General features: G+C 58.3%; 1 protein-coding gene across 1 annotated transcript; it reads left to right on the top strand.

Annotated features, from left to right (window-relative positions):
* The first annotated feature begins 400 nt into the window (after positions 1-400).
* KMT2B (lysine methyltransferase 2B) lies at positions 401-20,731 on the top strand. The gene is made up of 37 exons (XM_047836731.1): positions 401-775; positions 1,898-1,970; positions 2,215-4,355; positions 4,597-4,710; positions 4,803-4,953; positions 5,220-5,499; positions 5,661-5,716; positions 5,965-6,243; positions 6,582-6,676; positions 6,957-7,055; positions 7,192-7,305; positions 7,446-7,592; positions 7,696-7,791; positions 8,263-8,380; positions 8,905-9,018; positions 9,198-9,382; positions 9,457-9,546; positions 9,637-9,741; positions 9,875-9,948; positions 10,542-10,657; positions 10,754-10,845; positions 10,928-11,065; positions 11,911-12,069; positions 12,302-12,422; positions 12,500-12,578; positions 12,680-12,840; positions 13,903-14,130; positions 14,214-15,510; positions 15,593-15,682; positions 15,760-15,869; positions 18,668-18,805; positions 18,887-18,961; positions 19,060-19,237; positions 19,516-19,623; positions 19,739-19,822; positions 19,942-20,071; positions 20,162-20,731. Exons 1-37 carry the CDS (start codon positions 416-418, stop codon positions 20,435-20,437), a joined length of 8,271 nt encoding a protein of 2,756 aa, XP_047692687.1. The 5' UTR covers positions 401-415; the 3' UTR covers positions 20,438-20,731.
* Positions 20,732-21,026: the final 295 nt, after the last annotated feature.

Below are 21,026 nucleotides of genomic sequence, written 5' to 3' on the forward strand. Positions count from 1 at the left end.
CTCTACAGAAACCATGGGAGGGTTCTGTGGCGAGAACCACATTTCCCGGCAGCCCCGGAGATGGCTTTCTGAACTCTAAAGTCCCAGCTCTCGCGGCCCTAGCTCCCGGCGGAAGGAGCGAAGCGGCCGGACTACATTTCCCGGGGGCCCCTGCGCTTTACCCCTCTCGGGCCGCAACGCGGGGTCTATGCTCTTCAGGCGCGGTCTAAGGGTGACGGCCGACTGGTTTCGGACTCCCGCTCCCGTGGTGCCCCGCGCGTGGTCGGCCCAGCCCCCGGCTCCCGCTAGCCCCGCGGCGGCGCTGGTTGCTGTCGTGAGCCGCAGCCGCCCCGCCCCACCTCTCCCTCCCCTCCCCCCGGCCCTGCGCACGGGCCGCCCCTCCCCCCGCCTCCCCGGCCCCTCTCACGGTGCCAAGATGGCGGCGGCGGCGGGCGGCGGCAGTTGCCCCGGGCCTGGCTCCGCGCGGGGCCGCTTCCCGGGCCGGCCGCGGGGCTCCGGCGGGGGTGGGGGCCGCGGCGGACGGGGCAGCGGAGCCGAGAGAGTGCGGGTAGCTCTGCGGCGCGGCGGCGGCGCGACGGGGCCGGGCGGAGCCGAGCCTGGGGAGGACACGGCCCTGCTCCGTTTGCTGGGGCTCCGCCGGGGCCTGCGCCGGCTCCGCCGCCTGTGGGCCGGCCCGCGCATTCAGCGGGGCCGAGGCAGGGGCCGGGGCCGGGGCTGGGGCCCCAGCCGGGGCTGCGTGCCTGAGGAGAGCAGTGACGAGGAATCCGACGATGAGGTGAGGCAGTCAGAGGCGTCCCCAACGCCGGGCGGGGCGGAGGCCGGGGGGCTTCCAAGGGTCTGGGTGGCCCCGAGGGGTGGCGTGAGAAAGCGAGGTTCTCAGGGTCCTTGCGGAGGGATGGTGGGGCCCTGCGGATAGGCCTGGGAGGAGATAGGCTGCACGGAGGTGTCGGTGCAAAAGGCCTCCGAAAGTGGGTAGAGAAGCCGGGCTGCAGCTGGGCACTTGGGCCCGAGGCACATCCTGCTGAAGTGTCCTGGGATGATGATCTTGGTAGTTGGCAAAGCTATGCCAGTAGAGGTTTGAGCGAGAAGACTGTGGGTACCGCATGCCCAACCAGTGGAGGTTGACAGCAGCAGCGTGGCTTTAGTGGACCTAGGCTAGGGCTCTCTGGGCTCTTACCTGTAGGCTGCTCCGCCTGGCCTTACAATTTGACACATCACTGGTTTCACCAGTACCCTGATTCTTTCTCTTAAGGTGGAGGGATGGTAGCCTGGTGGAAGGCTACCTCTCAGGGGCACAGATTGAAGAGAAATGGAATAAAAGCTGAGGCTGGGAACTCTAGCAGGTCTGAGTTCAGCTCAGGATTTATCCTCAGCCTCCCAGAAAAGTCAGGAAGGTGTGGGTTGTATTACTTAGGACAGTGTGTAGTAACCTGAGGGCTCAGAGTAGAACCTATTACAGTAAACCATTTGAAACACACACCCCACTTGGGTGCCCCGTTCCCATCTTCATTCAGGAAGAAACTACATTCTGAGAGTGAGTAAACAAGTCCCACCGTTTTCTGAGTTAGAGGATGAGGGAATCTGAGGGTAGTGTTTACTTCCTGGCCTGGGAAGACCCCGTTCTCTTCCCTTTTGGGCCAGTGAACCACTGGTGGCTGTGCTGATGTGGTCCGGCACAGGGGATGGGGGATCAGAATACCCTGTGCCTCTGTCCCTAGGGAGAGACCCTGTTTTCTATTCTTCTCACATCTTCCAGCTTCTTAAGTTTTTCTGTAAATAGGTAGGGGTATGTTAAGAGGGAAACTGGGGATATATCTCCATACCTGAGTCTCAGGTGAAATGAGGGCTTTGGCACTGACTGCTGTTTTTCCCCTCCACCTCTGGTCCCCTAAATCAGGAGTTTCAGGGTTTTCATTCAGATGAAGATGTGGCCCCCAGTTCCCTGCGCTCTGCGCTCCGATCCCAGCGAGGTGAGTGATGGGGAAACTCTACCTCTGTAGTTTTACAGGAATGTGATTCTTGCTCTTTGTGTCAGCTCTTCCCTGTTCCGCTAGAGTCTCCATCAGTTACAGAGTGTGTTCTGTGTTCAAGCCCAAGCTAGGCTGGGCTGTGGGGGAAACAGACAAGTAAGACTTAGTCCTTGCCTTCCTGGAGTGCCTTCTTCAGTCTGCAGGGCTAGCTTGACCCATCTCCCCACACCTATTCTCCTTTTAGGTCGAGCCCCCCGAGGTCGGGGCCGCAAGCATAAGACGACCCCCATTGCGCCTCCTCGCCTAGCAGATGTTGCTCCTACCCCCCCAAAGACTCCTGCCCGGAAACGGGGTGAGGAAGGCACAGAACGGATGGTACAGGCACTGACTGAACTTCTCCGGCGGGCCCAGGCACCCCCAGCCCCCCGGGGCCGGACATGTGAGCCTTCCACTCCACGTCGGTCTCGGGGACGGCCCCCAGGACGGCCAGCAGGCCCCTGCAGGAAGAAGCAACAAGCAGTAGTGGTGGCAGAAGCAGCTGTGACAATCCCCAAACCCGAGCCCCCACCTCCTGTGGTTCCAGTAAAACACCGAACTGGCAGCTGGAAGTGCAAGGAGGGGCCCGGCCCAGGACCTGGGACCCCTAAGCGTGGAGGACAGGCTGGGCGAGGAGGCCGTGGAGGTAGAGGCCGAGGCCGAGGCGGGCTCCCTCTCGTCATCAAGTTTGTTTCAAAGGCCAAAAAAGTGAAGATGGGACAGTTGTCCTTGGGAGTTGAATCAGGTCAGGGTCAAGATCAACGTGAGGAAAGCTGGCAGGATGCCCCCCAAGGAAGAGCTGGATCTGGACAGGGAGAGGGCCCCTGCTGGAGGAAAGAACAAAAGCTGGAGGAGGAGAGAGAGAAGGAGACAGAAGAGGAGAAAGACAAGGAGAAGGAGGAAGAGAAGGTAGAGGGAGCTGGACCTGAAGAGATGATGCTGGCGGAGGAAAAGGAAGAGGCAGAGCTGCCATCCCCACCCTCGACTCCTCCAGAGCCTCCAGCCCCTGCAGCCCCTGCAGCCCCTCCACCCGCTCCACCCCCTCCACCCCTTCCATCTCCTCCATCTCTTCCACCTCCTCCACCCCTTCCACCCCCACCACCCCCACCGCCCCCACCACCCCTTCCACCCCTCCCTCCTCCCTCAACTTCTCCTTCGTCCCCACTTTGTCCTCCACCACCCCCAGTGTCCCCTCTGCCCCCACCATCACCTCCACCACCTCCTGCCCCAGAGGAGCAGGAAGAATCCCCTCCTCCAGTGGTTCCAGCTACATGCTCCAGGAAGAGGGGCCGGCCTCCCCTGACTCCCAGCCAGCGGGCAGAGCGAGAAGCTGCTCGGGCAGTGCCAGAAGGTACTCCTCCCACTCCAACCCCCAGCACCACCACAGGAGGCCCTCTGGAAGACAGCCCCACTGTGGCCCCCAAAAGTACCACCTTCCTGAAGAATATCCGGCAGTTTATTATGCCCGTGGTGAGTGCCCGCTCCTCCCGTGTCATCAAGACACCCCGGCGATTTATGGACGAAGACCCCCCCAAGCCCCTAAAGGTAGAAGTCTCACCTACTCTGCGGCCTCCTGTTGCCATGTCCCCACTCGCCCCCCCAGAACCGGCACCAGCTCCCTCTCCACCGCGTGCCCCAACTCCCCCCTCTACCCCAGTCCCGCTTCCTGAAAAGAGACGGTCCATTCTAAGGGAACCCACATTTCGCTGGACCTCACTGACCCGGGAACTGCCCCCTCCTCCTCCTGCTCCTCCACCGGCCCCACCTCCACTCCCTGCCCCTGTCACTCCATCCCGGAGGCCCCTGCTCCTTCGGGCGCCTCAGTTTACCCCAAGCGAAGCCCACCTGAAGATCTACGAATCGGTGCTTACTACTCCTCTTGGGGCCCCTGAAGCCCCTGAGCCAGAGCCTCCTCCCGCCGATGACTCTCCAGCTGAGCCTGAGCCACGGGCAGTGGGCCGCACCAACCACCTCAGCCTGCCTCGATTTGCCCCTGTGGTCGCCACTCCTGTCAAGGCCGAGGTGCCCCTTCCTGGGGCGCCAACTCTGAGCAATGGGCAGCAGCCTCAGCCTCAGGCTCAGCTACAGCAGCCCCTACAGGCCTTGCAAACCCAGCTGCTGCCCCAGGCATTACCACCACAGCAGCCACAATTACAGCCACAGTTACAACTGCAGCCACAGCCGCCACCACAGCAGCCGCCACCACTGGAAAAGGCCCGTGTTGCAGGCTTGGGTTCCTTACCACTGTCTGGTGTGGAGGAGAAAATGTTCAGCCTCCTCAAGAGAGCCAAGGTGCAGCTGTTCAAGATCGATCAGCAGCAGCAGCAGAAGGTGGCGTCTTTGTTGCCGGTGAGCATGGTGCTTTGGCCAGGCTCCTGCACCCATCGTCCAGCCTTGCTTCTCTTAATTCTCCTTAACTGCCTGTCTCCTCAGTCAGCCTCCAGTATTTCAGGGAACGCTCAGAGCCAGTCCTTTCCTGTCTCTCAGCTTCCTATATTCCTTCCCTGACCCCGTCCCTCCCCCACGCTAGTCCGCTGGTCCTATCTTTCCTCACTTTCCAGCCTCTGACCCTGTTTATTCCCCCCACCAGCCGAGCCCTGGAGGGCAGATGGAGGAAGTCGTGGGGACTGTCAAGCAACTCTCAGATAGAGGTTCTGTCAGGTCTGAAGATGAATCGATGGAAACTAAGAGAGAGAGACCGTCGGTATGGAGTGGGAGGAAGGCCCTCTGAAGAAGGCTGGTTGCAGGAGCACAAGGGGCTACTTCCACATGTATTCCTGGTTTCTCCTCCCCTAGGGCCCCGAGTCCCCTGTGCAAGGCCCCCGCATCAAACATGTCTGTCGTCATGCTGCTGTGGCCCTAGGTCAGGCCCGGGCCATGGTGCCCGAAGACGTCCCCCGCCTCAGTGCTCTTCCTCTCCGGGATCGGCAGGACATCGCCACGGAGGGTAGGGGCGGGTGTGTTGTGGGAAGATTTGACAGCTGTGTCAAGTTTGGGGGCGAGCAAATGCACCAAGAGCCTAGGAGGGTAGGCGCTGAGTTGGATGCTTGGGGCAGGTGGCAAGTGGGTTGGAGTGCTGGGTCTTAGAGCAGATTTGGGGCACCAGGGACCTGAGCACTGTGGGAAAGTGGAGACCAGAGGGCCAATTGAATGGGATCTAGGTAAAAAGCCCAGTGGCTTTGTGACTCCATTCCTTCTTCTGCATTACGCTAGATACGTCATCAGCATCTGAGACTGAGAGTGTCCCATCACGGTCTCGGCGGGGAAAGGTGGAGTCAGCAGGGCCTGGGGGAGACTCAGAGCCTGCCGGGTCTGGAGGGACCCTGGCCCAAACGCCCCGGCGCTCGCTGCCCTCCCATCATGGCAAGAAGATGCGGATGGCACGGTGTGGACACTGTCGGGGCTGCCTGCGTGTGCAGGACTGTGGGTCCTGTGTCAACTGCCTGGACAAGCCCAAGTTTGGGGGCCCCAACACCAAGAAGCAGTGCTGTGTGTGAGTAGCCTGGGCGGAGCCTCTGTTCCCACCCATGGTTGTCAGTCACCCAGGCCTCCTGCCCCGCCAGAGCAGTGGGATTGGCATCCTTGTGGAGAGCTTCCTCTCTTCCCCCAGACCACCAGTCCCCTACCCTGGTGACGTGCTGCTCCCCTCCCCAGATACCGGAAGTGTGACAAGATAGAGGCTCGGAAGATGGAACGGTTGGCTAAAAAAGGTAACAGGACTTGAGGAGTATTTCTTTATACAACTGTGTTTAGATCCGTGGTGTGGAGGAAACTATGTTTTCTTTGTTCTCTTCCCCTTATCTTTGCAGTCTCCTACCTTTGTTGTCTTTCCATCGTGTGCTTTCATATCTCTCCTGTACTCGTTCTCTTCTGCCCCACTTCTTTTTGGCTTTTGTCCATCCCAGTGTCCCATGTCCCTGGCTGAGCTCAGATCCTACTAAGTCCCCTGTTCCCACAGGCCGGACGATAGTGAAGACGCTGTTGCCCTGGGATTCCGATGAATCTCCTGAGGCCTCCCCTGGTCCTCCAGGCCCACGCCGGGGGGCGGGAGCTGGGGGGCCCCGGGAGGAGGTGGTGGCCCCCCCAGGGCCCGAGGAGCAGGACTCCCTCCTACTGCAGCGCAAGTCAGCCCGGCGCTGCGTCAAACAGCGACCCTCCTATGATATCTTCGAGGACTCGGATGACTCAGAGCCTGGGGGTCCCCCTGCTCCCCGGCGTCGGACCCCCCGAGAGAATGGTGCGAATTGCTTGTTGCTTCCCCTTTCAGTTAGTCCCGTGTCTTTTGTGTAGAAGGGGCGGGGTTCCCAGACCTGGGGCCCTACCAGTATGTTAGAGAACATAGCTGACTGCAAGGAAAGGAGGTAGTTTGGTGTGGATAGGGAGAACTGGTGCGTGAGGTTTTCAGTAGCTTATTGAGCCGGGTCATCCTAGTGGGTCCTAGTTAAAGATGGCCCTGGGGATCCAGGTAACATTAGGGGGTTGTGGAGAAAGGGGAATAGGGAAGGAAGAACCTCACCTATTTAGGGTGAGGAATCTCTAAATAGGGGAACCTCACCATTTATGTGTCTTGCCTAGAGCTACCAGTACCAGAACCTGAGGAGCAGAGCCGGCCCCGCAAACCCACCCTGCAGCCTGTGTTGCAGCTTAAGGCTCGAAGGCGCCTGGACAAGGTCAGCAAGGCCCCACACCAAGAACCCTGAGCCCCGTGGAAGGCATGGCTCCTGCCCTTCGGGAGCTTCCTAGCAAGTCAGGGTAACGGACTCACCTGAGTGCCGTGTTTTCCACACCAGAGGACAGGCCCTGAGGGGTAAGGCAGGCCTGTCCTTCTGGAAAGCAAAGTAGGATCTGGGCAAGAGACAAGGCTGGGCAGACTGGGGGAAACGGCAGTGTGGAGGGAGGTCTGCAGAGGGTGAGCCTTGGTGGCCTTCCGATCACCACCTCCCTTTCTAGGACGCTTTGGCCCCTGGCCCCTTTACTTCTTTTCCCAATGGTTGGACTGGAAAACAGAAGTCCCCTGACGGAGTGCACCGGGTCCGTGTGGATTTTAAGGTATGGCATTGAGGAAGAGGGTCTCAAGGACCGTGTTTGGAAGAAACTTGATCGTATATGAAAAACCAGGGCTTTAAAGAAGAATTTGGCTTGTGTTCCTGGCTGCTCTCTGACCTGTGTCCTCTCTTCCTCTCAGGAGGATTGTGACCTGGAGAACGTGTGGCTGATGGGCGGCCTCAGTGTGCTCACCTCCGTGCCAGGGGGGCCGCCAATGGTGTGCTTGCTGTGTGCCAGTAAAGGCCTGCATGAGGTTGGATCCCCGCCTTTTCCCACAGCCCCTCAGGTCTCCATTGGCCCTCCTTGCCTGAGTTCTTGGGCCCTCTCAGCAGGGTCTCATCCCTGGCCTCTTGGCCTTACACTGTGCCCATTGTTCACTCTCCCCACCCCCAGCTGGTGTTCTGCCAAGTCTGCTGTGACCCTTTCCATCCATTCTGTCTGGAGGAGGCCGAACGGCCCCTGCCCCAACATCATGACACCTGGTGCTGCCGCCGCTGCAAGTTTTGCCACGTGTGTGGGCGCAAAGGCCGGGGATCCAAGGTTTGGGCACGGGAGCCGTGCGAGTGGGTGGAGGCATGGAGGAGAGGGATGTTCTTGTGTCAGTAGGTTCTGCCATTGTTGTCTTTCTCGAACTTCCCAACAGCACCTCCTGGAGTGTGAGCGCTGCCGCCATGCTTATCATCCAGCCTGCCTGGGGCCCAGCTACCCAACCCGGGCCACACGCAAACGGCGCCACTGGGTGAGAGACGAGGCCCACGCCCCTTGCTTTGGAGCTCTAATTAAGGCTGCTACCACCCCCAGACTTACTCTAGGCCAGGGCTTCCATGAGGAGGGAAAGGTCAGAGGTCCTTGTGAGAGTGTATCTGATAAACAGCATTTTCTCTTCTGAAATTTCGTATAAACGAGACATACATGCAAAACTTATAAAGGATGATTGCAGGGGCTCATGGATTCCAAGGTCCTGGGCTCAGAATCCCCTGCTCCTGCCTGATCTCCACTCCTCCCTGTCTCCCTGTGCCAGTCTCCCCCACTTCATTCCTCTCCCTCCTTCCTCCTTGCTTCTCTTGCCCACTTTTTTTCCTCTTACCTGTGCTTTCTCATTTGTCTCCTGCCTGCCATCCAGTCTTCTTTGCCCATCTCCTCCCACTGTACCCCCCAACACTGCTCCAGGCTGCTCCCCCTAATGTCACCCTGCCCCCCCCGCCCCCAGATCTGCTCAGCCTGCGTACGCTGTAAGAGCTGTGGGGCGACTCCAGGGAAGAACTGGGACGTCGAGTGGTCTGGAGATTACAGCCTCTGCCCCAGGTGCACCCAGCTCTATGAGAAAGGTGGGGACCTGTCAGGGGACCTGGGCCCTGGGGGACACCGGGCAGTGGGCCAGGCTCCTAGACAAGCAGGACAGATGTGTTTTTCTAGTGGCTTTGTATTCTCTAGCCGCGGAACCTTTCCTTCCATTCATGGTACTTTCCCACGGAAGCCTAGCCAGTACCTCAGATAGAGGGACATACTTTCTCTGAGGACAGTGGGAGTGGGGGGGCCTAGATCCCATTGTTGTGGTGGTCCCTGACATGTCCCCTGGATCCTCAGGACTCTACTGAGCACTTTGAAAACCCGGGCTTTCCCCATTTGCTCAGGCAGCATATTTAGCAAGGTTCTTTGTGAGGCATTGGGGTCACAGGGTTAAAAGAGGCTTTATCCTCAGCCAACGATTTGAGAATAGTAGGGACCCAAGATGGAACATAGCAGAGGCAGCCCTCACGGCAGCCAAGAGGTGGTGGCCCCAGAGAGACCTCCAGGGGACAGGTAGTGGCCCCAGCTCCTCTGACTTGCCCTTTTCTTCCCTTTTCTGCAGGAAATTTCTGCCCAATCTGCACACGCTGCTATGAAGACAACGACTACGAGAGCAAGATGATGCAGTGTGCACAGTGTGACCACTGGGTGCACGCCAAGTGCGAGGGACTCTCGGGTGAGCAGCAGAGTGTCTGGGCTGCTGCCTCAGCCCGGAGGGGGTCCCCGTCCTACCCACAGCACAGGCCCTTATGGGACAGGTGGGCTTAATATCCTTGGCAACCTCTAGGGGCTGCTGAGAGCCAACTCTCACGTCCTCCCAAACCATTCTCTCCTATCCTACTTTGGCTGTTTTAGATGAAGATTATGAGATCCTTTCTGGGCTGCCAGACTCCGTGCTATATACCTGCGGACCGTGTGCAGGGGCCACGCACCCCCGCTGGCGAGAGGCCCTGAGTGGGGCCTTGCAGGGGGGCCTACGCCAGGTGCTCCAGGGCCTACTGAGCTCCAAGGTGGCGGGCCCATTGCTGCTGTGCACTCAGGTCTGGGGGCTCGGGAGGTAGGGGGGGGTGGGGCCAGGCCCAGCACCAGCCCTGCTGACTTCCTGTCTCTGCAGTGTGGGCAGGCTGGAAAGCAGCTGCACCCGGGGCCCTGTGATCTGCAAGCCGTGAGTCGGCGGTTCGAGGAAGGCCACTACAAGTCCGTGGTGAGTGGGACACAGAGGAACAGGTGGGTGTCAGGAGGAGGGGGGTTGGGGGCGGGGTGGGGGCTCTGATCCTGACAAGCTCCCTTACAGCACAGCTTTATGGAGGACATGGTGGGCATCCTGATGAAGCACTCAGAAGAAGGAGAAACCCCAGAGCGCCGGGCTGGAGGCCAGATGAAGGGGCTCCTACTGAAGGTGAGAACTTTGGGGAAAGCCTATAGGGTGGCTTGAATGGAAGTGGGGAAGAGAGAGTGGGTACTTCAGACCCTGCCCCCACCAACTTGCCTGGGGAAGCCAGTTCTTCTCATTTTGTTAACCCACTCCCCAGCTGCTAGAGTCTGCGTTCGGCTGGTTCGACGCCCATGACCCCAAGTACTGGCGACGGAGTACCCGGCTGCCGAAGTGAGCAAGGCTGGGTAGCAGGAGGGGATCTAGGGGATAAGGGCAAAAGCAAGGGCACATGGGAATCCAGGGTCAACCTGGGCTGAGAATGGACGAGGAATAGAGTTAGCATCTAGAGGGCGGTGGAGCCAGGAGGAGCGTCCTTGGGGATTCTAGGTCAGCAAAAACTCAGATTGTGCAGTTAGCCCGCTTTATTTCTACTTTGTGCAAGGTAGTGTTGGGGACAGCAATGAGTTAGCCATGTTTGGGGGGGGTGGGAGTTGAAGTTGAACAGGCACATTAATGCCTGATAAGCCAGATTGTCAGGGTGGTGATGGGAAAGTCCAAGGGGATATGAGAGCCCAGAGAAGGTTCCTAGGGCCTAAGACTTTCCAGAAGAGATGACACAGCTGAGATGTGGAAAAAGAGTTATTACAGACATGAGGAACAGCATTTCACGTGTCACAGGTGGCATGGGGGGGCCCCGGCTCATTTGGGAGACTGGGAGAAATGCCACATGGAGAGAGGACCAAGTGTGTCATGGCATGTTTAGGCTAAGATTTGGGTGGCCACCCATGTTAGACGTGTCAGATGCTGACCCTGCCTGTCCACAGCGGAGTTCTTCCCAATGCCGTGTTACCTCCATCCTTGGACCATGTCTACGCTCAGTGGAGGCAGCAGGAACCAGAGACCCCAGAATCAGGGCAGCCTCCAGGGGACCCCTCAGCAGGTACTGGGAAGTGGGGGCTGGAAGCCAGGGCCCCTGAGTTGGTGGAACAAACTCTAGGTCCTGATTCTGGAACTTCCCTTTCCACACCCCTTCCAGCTTTTCAGGGCAAGGATCCAGCTGCTTTCTCACACCTGGAGGACCCCCGTCAGTGTGCGCTCTGCCTCAAATATGGGGATGCAGACTCTAAGGTGAGGGCTACCATGTGAAGTCCCAGGTTTTGGGGCTTAGTCCCTGGGGCCTCGCCTCACACCATTTCTCCTCTGCCCCCAGGAGGCGGGACGGCTCCTATACATTGGGCAGAATGAGTGGACACATGTCAACTGTGCCATTTGGTCAGCTGAAGTGTTTGAGGAAAATGATGGCTCCCTCAAAAACGTGCATGCTGCTGTAGCTCGAGGGAGGCAGATGGTGAGAGCCCGGGCCTAGAGAGGTGGGCAGCCCTGGGGTCTCAGGTAGGGCCCCCTGCAGGGGAGACAGCTCCTGTTTCACAGTCTTTACCCCAACATGTCCTTTCACCGCTGGTCCTGGGTGTCATTTTTTGGTTGTCCCAGGACTCTGGTGCTGCAATGATAGCGGCTACCCCCCCACCCCCATTTGAGCTTGAAGTCTGGGAGATTAAAAGTTGGAAGATCTTTTGTTGATTCAACCTGTTCTGGATGCTTTCTATGCAGTGTGGTACTTAGCTCTTACTGTGTTCCTATGAGATGAGGTATTGACGGGGCTAGAACCTCTCCTCGCCAGTGTGGGACCTGGGTTAGGTGCCGTAGGATGCCTCAGGATTAGGAAGTGAAGCACAGGGGATATCTACTTGGTGGGAGGTCAGTGAAGATTAAATGAAATGATACAGGTTTCACATTAAAATGGTGTGAGAGGGACATCTGGCTCAAGTCAGAAGAGCATGCAACTCTTGATCTCGGGGTCTTGAGTTTGAGCCCCACGTTGGGTGTAGAGATTACTTAAATAAATATTTAGGAAATTATGTGAGAAAGATGGTAAATGCTGCTAAGTAAGCGTTAGCTGTTGTTATTTTTCTCTCTACTGCAACACTCTGCTTCAGAAAATTTGAAGTAGGTTTGATACGCACCTGGCATTGGATGCATCTAGGGAAGAGGTTATGTTTGGTGAGTGCCTTTGCTATGCGAGGTGCTGGGCTAGACTGGGGCCCAAGCAGAGTCTCACAGACAGTGATGCTGAGCATCAGACCCGGGTCTCGGTCACTGGCTTCTCCCGTCAGCAGCCCCTTCCACCCGCAGCGCTGTGAGCTCTGCCTGAAGCCTGGAGCCACGGTGGGCTGCTGCCTTTCCTCCTGCCTCAGCAACTTCCACTTCATGTGCGCCCGGGCCAGCTACTGCATCTTCCAGGACGACAAGAAAGTTTTCTGCCAGAAACACACAGACCTGTTGGATGGCAAGGTGAGTCAGGACCATGGGGGAGACAGCTCCACACTGCTCTCTCTTTTTCCACTCATTGGCCCCTTTAGCCCCTCAGCCCTTCCCAGCTACCTCTTGGTGTCTCCCTTGTTTTCCTCAGTCCTTGAGCCAGGCACCCAACTGTCCAGTCCTTGCGTCCAGAGCCTTCCCTCACAGCCCCCTCGCCCCCCCCCCCCCATCAATCCAGCAACCCCATTTGCCACCCACCTCCCAGGAGATTGTGACCCCCGATGGGTTTGATGTTCTCCGCCGAGTCTATGTGGACTTTGAGGGCATCAACTTTAAGCGAAAATTCTTGACGGGGCTCGAACCTGATGCCATCAATGTGCTCATTGGTAAGCCTCTTGCTCTGTACCCTGGTCTTCCTGACCCTGCCTGGCCCCACCCTTCTGATCACTTCTTTGCACTGTAGGTTCCATCCGAATTGACTCCTTGGGTACCCTGTCTGATCTCTCGGACTGCGAGGGACGGCTCTTCCCCATTGGCTACCAGTGAGCAGCCCAGGGGGCCTGGGTGGGGTTGAAGGACTCCAGGACTGGATCCCACTTCCCAAGCTGTCCTGACTCTCTTGACCCACACACCCACCTGACAGGTGCTCCCGTCTGTACTGGAGCACAGTGGATGCTCGGCGGCGCTGCTGGTATCGGTGTCGTATTCTGGAGTATCGTCCGTGGGGTCCAAGGGAAGAGCCAGTTCACCTGGAGGCAGCAGAGGAGAACCAGACCATTGTGCACAGCCCTACCCCTTCCTCAGGTATGGGTGTTGGAACTCCCTCATTTCCTTCCCTGAATGCTGCCCTCAAACGGTTTCCCACTACCCGGTTCCCCTCTCCCCTAAAGATACTCTAGGTTTTTTGTCGTTCTTCCGTTTGTCATGGTGTCAGTAACTGATAGCATTATGTGCTAGCGACTGTGCTCAGCATTTTGCAGGAAGTGAGGGAAGAGCACCATGCTACCTACTTGTGGGGGGTGGCAGCTTCTGGACAAACAGATGTTTATGGCCACCTGACTTGGGGTTATGTGCTCCCGTGGTGCTCCTCACAGCCTTACAAGGAAGGTGCAAGCTCTGCCGAACTGCAGCTTAAAAAGGGCAGTTGCTCTCTACGTAACACGGTGGTGGAATCGGGATTCAAACCAAATTGGTCCCCTCATGGCTGTACCAGTGCTGAGGGATGTAGCCAAGCGCTGGATGGCACACCTCAAAGATTGGGCTTGGAGATCAGTAAAAGGAGAGGTTGTGAGCTGAAAGGGAGAAGGAAGAGATTCGGATTATGTTTGCAGAAAAGGAGTTTGTGCCAGGTTCCAATATGAAGTGGAGAGGGGAGGAGGGTGCAGCCACCCTGGCTGGAAGCAGGGGAGTGTTGGAGGCGGCAGCAGAGATTTGTTCTCACAGATCGGGTGGAGCCAGGTAATGGGGAGCCCCAAGCGCCAGCATGAGGCGGATGTGTTTGATGTGGCAGGGATGCGCAGTGCAGGTGAGAAAGTGGTAGGACTGGCCCTGCTGGAGAGCGCGCAGTGCCCCTTGTGGAATGTGGGGCCTGAGTCAGAGAACAGTAGGCAGCCAGGAATGGGGGAGATGGCAGAGATGGGTGAGGAGGAGTTACAGAGGGCCCCTGACCCAGGTGTGTGTGGACATTTTGAAGAAACCACAGAGGGGTGTGGAACCTGGGTGATGACTGGGAACCAGTGCACATTGTGACCAGACCATTGGGTGGGGGTGGAGAAGCCTTGGTTGGCTCAAAAGAAGGGAGGGTGTGTGAGGAGAGGCTTTGACAGGGTCCTTGTCATTCCTGATGCCATTCTCCTGCCTCTTTAGAACCCCCGGATCATGTGGACCCCCCGCCAGATACAGATGCCCTCATCCCTGGAGCTCCTGAGCACCACTCACCTGTTCAGAACCTGGACCCCCCACTTCGGCCAGATCTCAGCATTGCCCCTCCTCCAGCCCCCCGTTCCTTCTCAGGGGCTCGAATCAAAGTGCCCAACTACTCACCATCCCGGAGGCCCTTGGGGGGTGTCTCCTTTGGACCCCTGCCCTCCCCTGGTGAGTACCTGGGACTGTTGGGGAGACGGGGTGGGTGGGTGAGGCAGGAGCTTGTGGCTGACACTGACCCTTCCCCCCAACAGGAAGTCCATCTTCTCTGACCCACCACATCCCTACGGTGGGAGACCTGGACTTTCCAGCTCCCCCCAGACGCTCCCGTCGTCCCAGCCCCCTGACCCCAAGGCTGCCACCGTCGCGGCGGGCCTCTCCCCCTCTCAGAACCTCCCCACAGCTCAGGGTGCCCCCTCCTACCTCAGTCGTTAGAGCCCTCACACCTACCTCAGGGGAGCTGGCTCCCCCTGGCCCAGCCCCGTCTCCTCCACCACCCCCTGAAGACCTGGGCCCAGACTTTGAGGACATGGAGGTGGTGTCAGGACTGAGTGCTGCTGACCTGGACTTTGCGGCCAGCCTGCTGGGGACTGAGCCCTTCCAGGAAGAGATTGTGGCCGCAGGGGCAGTGGGGAGCAGCCACGGGGGTCCAGGGGACAGCTCAGAGGAGGAGGCTAGCCCTACCCCCCGCTATGTCCACTTCCCTGTGACTGTGGTGTCTGGCCCTGCCCTGGCCCCTGGTGCCCTCCCTGGAACCCCCCGCATCGAACAGCTGGACGGAGTGGATGACGGCACAGACAGCGAGGCAGAGGCAGTCCAGCAGCCTCGGGGCCAGGGGACTCCTCCTTCAGGGCCAGGAGTGGGCCGGGCTGGGGTCATCGGGGCTGCAGGGGACAGAACCCGACCTCCTGAGGACTTGCCGTCAGAAATTGTGGATTTTGTGTTGAAGAACCTAGGAGGGCCTGGAGAGGGAGGTGCTGGACCCAGAGAGGAACCCCTCCCCCCAGCACCTCCCCTGGCCAATGGCAGCCAGCCTTCCCAGGGCCTACCCCCTAGCCCAGCTGACCCCACTCGGACGTTTGCCTGGCTCCCTGGGGCCCCAGGGGTCCGGGTATTGAGCCTGGGCCCTGCCCCTGAGCCCCCCAAACCCGCCACATCCAAAATCATCCTTGTCAACAAGTTGGGGCAAGTGTTTGTGAAGATGGCTGGGGAGGGTGAACCCGTCTCACCCCCAGTGAAGCAGCCACCTCTGCCCCCTCCCATCCCCCCTACAGCCCCTGCTTCCTGGACTCTGCCCCCAGGACCGCTGCTGGGTGTGTTGCCAGTGGTAGGGGTGGTCCGCCCCGCCCCACCCCCACCCCCTCCTCCACTGACCCTGGTGTTGAGCAGTGGACCCCCCAGCCCACCCCATCAGGCCATCCGCGTCAAGAGGGTGTCCACCTTCTCTGGCCGTTCCCCACCAGCGCCTCCCCCAAACAAGACTCCCCGGCTGGAGGAAGATGGAGAGTCCTTGGAGGATGCCCCCCAGGGTCCAGGGCTTAGTGGCAGCGGGTGAGTGAGTGTGCTGCGTCTGGAGGAGGGTGAGAGGTGGGCAGGGGAAAGCAGCTCAGCCTTCTCGGGGTTCCTCCCCCAGGTTTAGCCGAGTAAGGATGAAAACGCCCACAGTGCGTGGAGTTCTTGACTTGGATGAGCCTGGGGAGCCCACGGGGGAGGAAAGCCCAAGGTGAGTAGCGAGTCCCCTTTCCCTGGAGGCTCTAGGACCTCTGTCCCTTCCTTTTTCTGACAGGTCTCTCCTTACAGGCCCCTCCAGGACCGGTCCCCTCTGCTGTCACTCCCAGAAGGTGGTCCTCCTCGGGCCCCTGATGGTCCCCCCGACCTGCTGCTTGAGTCCCAGTGGCACCACTACTCAGGTAAGAACCGGCCTGTCACTCTGCTTCCCTGCCTTGTGCTTGCCTTAGCTGGGTGGTGGTCAGTTCAGAATCAGGCCACTTCCAAAAACACACATCGCACACCCACCTGGCTATGAGCCCGAGACTAGGTGTGAAGAGTTCTAGAGACACTCTCAGGGAGAGTGTGACCCATGGCAGAAACAGTCATGGAGAGGAAGTTTCAGCTCCATGTAAGAGGCCCTTCGAAAGTACCCGTGCAGCATGCCCAGGAGCCCGGAGGTCAGCTTCAGAACGTAATCTGCCAAGGTCAGAGGGTTAGGTTCCTAGTAAAGCTGAGCAGCTGGGGGGCGCTGTCAGAATGGGATGGGATTCAGAGCCATGCAGCTAGATAAGAGCACCTGGGTGCCAATGAGGATAGAGCTCACCTAGGACCCAGAGGGGCAGGAACAGTAGGAAGGAGATCACAGGAGAGTGGTGTCCCAGAGGCCCTGGGAAGGGAATAGTCGGTAGTCCTAACTGCCTCAGAGAACACCAGGCATGTGGGGTTTAGGATTGGTGTACCGGCTGGGAAGGATGCTGTATCAGGGTCCAGAATTGAAGACTGTGGTTGATGAGGAAGCCAAAACAAGACTTAGGCATCTTGCCAGCAAGGTTGCGTAAGGGTCTGAGGGGAAGGCAGCAACCTAGAGGGGTTTGTGTGAGGGCTGAGACAGCAGAGCCACGGAGGAGGGGGAAGGGGGCTTGTGGATGGAAGCGGAGGTGGGAGGAGGCATGGTGGTTGGGTTTGAATAGGAGACTGCTGCGTTGGGGGAAAGGTGAGGTTAGCGCACTGGCAGAGACATCAGGACACAGGATGGGGGCACACAGAGTGGATTGGGCTGCCAACCTCAGTGAAGCTAGGAGGGCAGTGCTGTGTTGGTTACAGAGGACCGCGGCAGAGGGGTAGGCTACAGCCAAGCAAGCTGGCAACTGAGCACCTGAGGCTCGGAATTTCTTTCTCCTGGCCCGAGTCCTGTCCACATGTGTGGATTCTCTCGTTACGTAGTGCTGAGTTACTGAGCGTGGAAGCGGAGCGAGGTAGACAGAGACTGCTTAACTGAAAGACCGCATATGGGGGTCAGAGGTGGTGTGAAGTTATGGCAGTGACCATGACGGACAGGTCCCCACCCTTAGGGACCACGCCACATTTTGGTAGAGGAAACAGACACGTACATTAGCAAGTGTACCGCAGCTGAGAACGAGCACCGTGAGAAAGAAGGCAATGAGAGCGCCTGGCTGAGGCCCCTGTAGTCAGCCTGTCGGGTTCAGGGAACAATGGAGGTGAGGATGGGGCAAGGGCAAAGAGGAGGTAGAAGAAACTGTCAGAGGTGGATGCAGGGGCACTGAGGCCTGGAGATGATGTGGGTCGCACAGCAAATCAGGTTTAGAGGCATGCCTAGGGCTGGGAGGGCACGCAGTCAGGTTGGCGCAGAGAAGTGGTGTGGGGAGAAGGTGCGGCCACAGTGGGTCCTGCCTCTCTCCTAAAGTGTACTCCACTCAAACTTAGGTTCCCCCCACGCCCGCCCCCCAGCCATGACAGTCCTCAGTCCACACCCTGCTTAAGCAAGCAGCAGCATTTGCACTGATTTCCCTCCTTGCAGCACTTCCTTCTCTGGCTTCCAGAACTCCACCCCTCTCCTCACCAATCTAGTTATACCTCGTCATTGCCCCAGCCTGTCACTTTGGCATGTCCCAGGGCCCTGGCTTTGACTTCTCTATCTGTACTCTCAGATGTTCTCAGCTACTGCATGGCTCTGGATCCCATCTCTAATTCCGACAGCCCCCAGATTGGTTGCTGGGCTCCTAGATCCTGCCACCTGTTTGCCGTCTCCCCCAGCAGGTTTCAAGGGCAGGTTCTCTAAGGGGAATTTCAGACTCAGCATGTCCCAGACTGAGCTCTTGACCTTCACCCCAAACTTGTTCCTCCCTCTCCCTCATCATCTCAGTCATTGGCAGTTTTATCCTTCTGGGTGTTCAGGTCCCAAACCTGAGCTGTCCTTGACGTTCCACTGTCTCTCATATCTACATCTCCTATAGCAACAACTTCTGTCTTCTATGTTTTCCAAATCTTTGGCCCCTGAGAGATCCCTTAAATAACTCATAAGATACACGTACTTGACTCTGTGGTTAGGGGCCTATATAATAATAAATTTGCAGTATTTATACAGATATGCTGTGCATATAAAAATACATGTGTAAAATGCACCTCTCTGGTATTTTAAATTCTCTGTGAGAGAAAGAATGAGGGGTGTAGATGGGCATTTTTGTAAACTGGGTTTGAATGAACCAGAAGTGTGTCCTGCAGAGCCAGGGCACTCCAGGCCTCTGTGTAAATGCTCATCTAGCCAAGAACTCCCGTAGAAAAGCGACCGCAGGCCCTGTAGAAAAAAAAAAATGTCCAGGGGCGCCTGGGCGGATCAGTCAGTTAAGTGCCTGACTTTGGCTTGGGTCATGATCTCACGGTTTGTGAGTTCCAACCCCGCATCAGGCTCTCTGCTGTCAGCATAGACCCACTTCGGATCCTCTGTCTCCCTCTCTCTCTGTCCCTCCCCTGCTTGTGCTCGTTCTCTCTCTTCTCTCTCCAAAATAAGTAAGTACACACTAAAAAGAATAATAATGTCCATCCTGTAGGGTTCGCTGGGTAATTAGAGCAGGAAGAGAGCCACCGACCAAGTATCTGTGCTTGTGCAGGGAGAGGAAGGGAGGGTGGTGGGGAACCGGGGACTCTGGAGTCCAGGAGTGGTGACCCTCACCTACTGTGACCTGCTGCTTGGGATCAGGTGAGGCTTCGAGCTCCGAGGAAGAGCCTCCATCCCCAGAGGACAAAGAGAACCAGGCCCCCAAACGGGCTGGCCCACATCTGCGCTTTGAGATCAGCAGTGAGGATGGGTTCAGCGTGGAGGCAGAGAGCTTGGAGGGTGAGTCGGGAGTAGTGGTGACGGAGGGCGGGTGTCTGGTGGAGCACCGTCCTGACTGCTCTGGCCCTGCTCCCTCCTCAGGGGCATGGAGAACTCTGATTGAGAAGGTGCAAGAGGCCCGAGGGCACGCCCGCCTCCGACATCTCTCCTTCAGTGGTAAGTGGGGAGAGCCCACAGGGATGCTGGAAGGACTCCCAGAGGACAAGGTGGGCCTCTGCCATGACCTGTGTGTCCTCACCTTTGACTCTCCCCAGGAATGAGCGGGGCAAGGCTCCTGGGCATCCACCACGACGCTGTCATCTTCCTGGCAGAGCAGCTTCCCGGGGCCCAGCGCTGTCAGCACTATAAGTTCCGCTACCACCAGCAGGGAGAGGGCCAGGAGGAACCACCCCTGAATCCCCACGGGGCAGCCCGTGCCGAGGTCTATCTCCGGTGAGAGGTCTGGGGAGCCCTGTGGGAGTTCTCAAGCATGGGAATGAAGTCTGTAGAGATTGGAAACTGAGGCCTGGGAGAAGATGCCAGGCCACTCCAGGAACTATTGCTAAAGTTCATATCGGAAGAACGAGCCCCCTCCATTCCCCTTTTCTCTGTCTCCAGTGGTAGCGGTATTTCTTTTGTCAGCGGCAGGCCCAAGCCAATGGGTAGGTAGGTGGCATCTTTTTGAAGGAATGGCTGTGATCCTCCCTTCTTTCCTCCTCTCTCTGCTGCAGGAAGTGTACCTTTGACATGTTCAACTTCCTGGCCTCCCAGCACCGGGTGCTCCCTGAGGGAGCCACCTGTGACGAGGAAGAGGATGAGGTGCAGCTCAGGTCAACCAGGTATGGAGGGCAGGCCAGGGTGCTGGGGGTGTTCTGGAAGGGTCCTAAAGAGGGTGACCAGGGGCAAGAGAGGTCATTCCTGGGTACCAGCCTGTGACACTGCTGACCCCACCAGACGTGCCACCAGCCTGGAGCTGCCCATGGCCATGCGCTTTCGCCACCTCAAGAAGACATCCAAAGAGGCTGTGGGTGTCTACAGGTTAGTGGGGTTGGGGGGGAGGATGCCCCTTGGGTGGATGGACAGGTGCCCTGGTGTGGGGCTGCCTTGGTTCTGTCCCCCTGCCCCCTGAGCTCCCCCTTGCCTATCCTACCCCACAGATCTGCCATCCATGGGCGGGGCCTGTTCTGTAAGCGCAACATCGATGCCGGCGAGATGGTCATTGAGTATTCCGGTATCGTCATTCGCTCTGTGCTGACTGACAAGCGGGAGAAGTTCTACGACGGGAAGGTGGGCTCCCCCAGGCCGTGGGAACGAGGGGATAGAGTGGGGCTGATCCGTGGGAACGGAGCACCTGACTGCCCTGTCCTATCCCCGTAGGGTATCGGGTGCTACATGTTCCGCATGGATGACTTTGATGTGGTGGATGCCACAATGCACGGCAATGCTGCCCGCTTCATCAACCACTCGTGTGAGCCCAACTGCTTCTCTCGAGTCATCCACGTGGAGGGCCAGAAGCACATCGTCATCTTCGCCCTGCGCCGCATCCTGCGTGGTGAGGAGCTCACCTATGACTACAAGTTCCCCATTGAGGATGCCAGCAACAAGCTGCCCTGCAACTGTGGCGCCAAGCGCTGCCGTCGGTTCCTGAACTGAAGCCGTGGCTGCCCACCACACCCCCTGCTGCCATCTTGCCCCTCGTCTGGGGGCTCCCTCGTCCCTCCCAGAGCATCTCACCCCCACCCTCCTGTTCAGGGTGGATGTGGGCATGCAGGTGGCAAAGGCCCTGCCTCCACCCCACCCAGCAATCGCCCCCGTCCTGCCCTGGGGGCCCAGGATGTAGATACTGTACAAAGGTTTCTAAATCCCTTCTTTTCTATGCACTTTTTTATTTAAGAGGGTGGGATCCCAGGTGGGAACCTCCCGTAATAAAGTCTGTCAATGTTTGGAGAGGTGGTGTTCCCGTTCGTGTGGTGCTGGGGGCAGGTAGGAGCTCCCGTTTCGCCATGCCTTAGCCCGGGAAGCCTGTCAGCCTCCGTAGAAGGGTGAGGCTATCACTCAGAATTACAAGTAAATTGTGAGGGTCTGTTAAGGCTTCGGAGCAACAAATGTTCAACATATTCCCAGTTAGAATCCGGCTGGGCCCCTGTGAATGAGCTCTCCCCAGGGTAGCAGGGCCATTTCTCGGGGCCATGGGTGCCCAGAGGCACGAGGCCGGCTCCCACATCTGGTCTAGTTGCGCATG

The sequence above is a fragment of the Prionailurus viverrinus genome, chromosome E2, assembly GCF_022837055.1.
Source record: "Prionailurus viverrinus isolate Anna chromosome E2, UM_Priviv_1.0, whole genome shotgun sequence".
Classification (NCBI taxonomy): Eukaryota; Metazoa; Chordata; class Mammalia; order Carnivora; family Felidae; genus Prionailurus; species Prionailurus viverrinus.